Genomic DNA, 1,917 nt, shown 5'->3' on the forward strand with positions numbered 1-1,917 from the left:
TTATTGTATTAAAAATGATCTTAATTTACTAGAACTAAATGAAAATATGATACTAAATAGGACGCAATGGAGAAAAAGGATTCATGTAGCCGACCCCACGTAGTGGGATTAAGGCTTTGTTGTTGTTGTTGTTGTTTCACTTTCTACGATTTTTCAGTACATAGCAAAGCAAAATGAAGCCAAAGTTCAAGACTACCAGGCATATGGTGTTCATGCTTGATGTCAAGTTCATCAACATTCATAAATAATTATAGAAATCAACAAAAATTCTTTTTGAGCTATTCTAGAAGTTTGATTCTGACTGAATGGGCTATTGCAAAACACTGATATATCAACGTTCAAATATCCGGTTAATCAGTTCCGTTCAAACAACCTTTTTATCAGTTCAACTATTGTTCCACAAGTTCAAAAATAATATTACTCCATTTGGCAAGTTTTATAAACAAGAACGAATAAATTCCTAAAGCCTAAAGCTTTATGAAAATAATATAAGATGACAGACTAAAACTTGAAAAGATCAGAACAAGTAATCTAAAAAAAGCATGAAAGCATAAATGAGGATAAGAGCATGATGTCAACTTAAGAAAGCAATCTGACATAATTCCATTAAACGTTCAAAAATCCGTTTGATCAGTTCAGCACTTGTAGATTGATTTTACAGAAAGAATACAAAATAGTTCTAATTTTAGTTATACAATGGAATAAATTATTTCAAACATGTCCTTAAATATTTTTTAGTTATACAATGGAATAAATTATTTCAAACATTTCCTTAAATAGAAATTATGATAAAGCTTTACATGTCGTAAATTTTATTGTGAAACATAATATTTCAATGGAAATAGAAAAGGATGCTGACTATGTGCTATAGTCAAAATCTGTGTTGACATCTATGTACCTTCAGAAAAGATGCCACGCATCTAGTATGAAAGAAGAGCATACCAGTTAATTTTATGTTAAAAGTAAAAGAAAACATAGAAAAACTAGTGCACTAGTTTGCCAAAAAAGTTTTATTAAACTTGCTTCACAACGTGAGACTTAGCACAAGATTTTTGACATGTCTGAGAGGAAACCACAATTAATAATGATATAGCAAAAAGTAATGCCAGAAATTAATTACTCACCCCTTAGGCCCAGCATCACCTTCACCACGTACACGAAGAGTGCTGCCCTTGCTAATACCAGGAGGAACTTCTACCTTAATGCCCTTCTTAACACGAACACGCCCTTCCCCAGCACATTTGCGGCAGTAATCAGAAATGATCTCACCTTCTCCACCACAGGTTGGGCATATAGAAACCTACGGAAAATAACACTTTAAATCAATAGAGCACATATTAATGATGAATTCATGCAGCGTGGTTGAAGACATATACGTTAAGATATTGAACAAAAAAGTGACTACCACAATTTTATGTGAGAATAGAGACAACTTAAAAAGACCGGGTTAATGTATTTACCATTCATAAGTAAAAAGTACCATTGTTTGATTTCCTACCAACTCAAAAAAAATAAATTAATTAATAACTGAAAATATTCTCTTTTACATTTAGGGCGTCCCCTGGAAGCGACGCGCTGTATAGCCTGAATACAGTGAAAAGTGTGCAAGGGCCGCTACACCGGCGCCCGGGTGTAGTGTTAAATAAGCAAGGGTTCCCACATTACGGGCGAATGCGGGTAAAGAAGTTAGTCCATGAAACTAATGAAACTAATATTAGGATAGGATCTTGGAATATAGGCACTCTCAATGGTAAATTAATGGAATTAGTTGATATTATGATTCATAGGAAAATTAATATCTTATGTATTCAAGAAACTAAGTGGGTTGGAGAAAAGGCTAAGGAGATTGATAATGTAGGTTTTAAACTTTGGTATTCAGATAAGAGTCGCACTAAAAATGGTGTAGGTGTAATTATA

At 33.2% G+C, this 1,917-nt stretch overlaps 1 protein-coding gene across 2 annotated transcripts in view; it reads right to left on the reverse strand.

The window, feature by feature from the left end:
- The window catches only part of LOC110021816 (chaperone protein DnaJ), a 73,870-nt gene that overhangs the window by 23,449 nt on the left and 48,504 nt on the right, over positions 1-1,917 (reverse strand). For both annotated transcript variants that reach the window (XM_020720481.1, XM_020720480.1), the window contains exon 6: positions 1,125-1,300. In XM_020720481.1, coding sequence (XP_020576140.1) covers positions 1,125-1,300 — 176 coding nt within the window. The remainder of the gene's footprint in view (positions 1-1,124; positions 1,301-1,917) is intronic.

This window comes from Phalaenopsis equestris, unplaced genomic scaffold, assembly GCF_001263595.1.
Source record: "Phalaenopsis equestris unplaced genomic scaffold, ASM126359v1 Scaffold000149, whole genome shotgun sequence".
NCBI classification, from domain to species: Eukaryota; Viridiplantae; Streptophyta; class Magnoliopsida; order Asparagales; family Orchidaceae; genus Phalaenopsis; species Phalaenopsis equestris.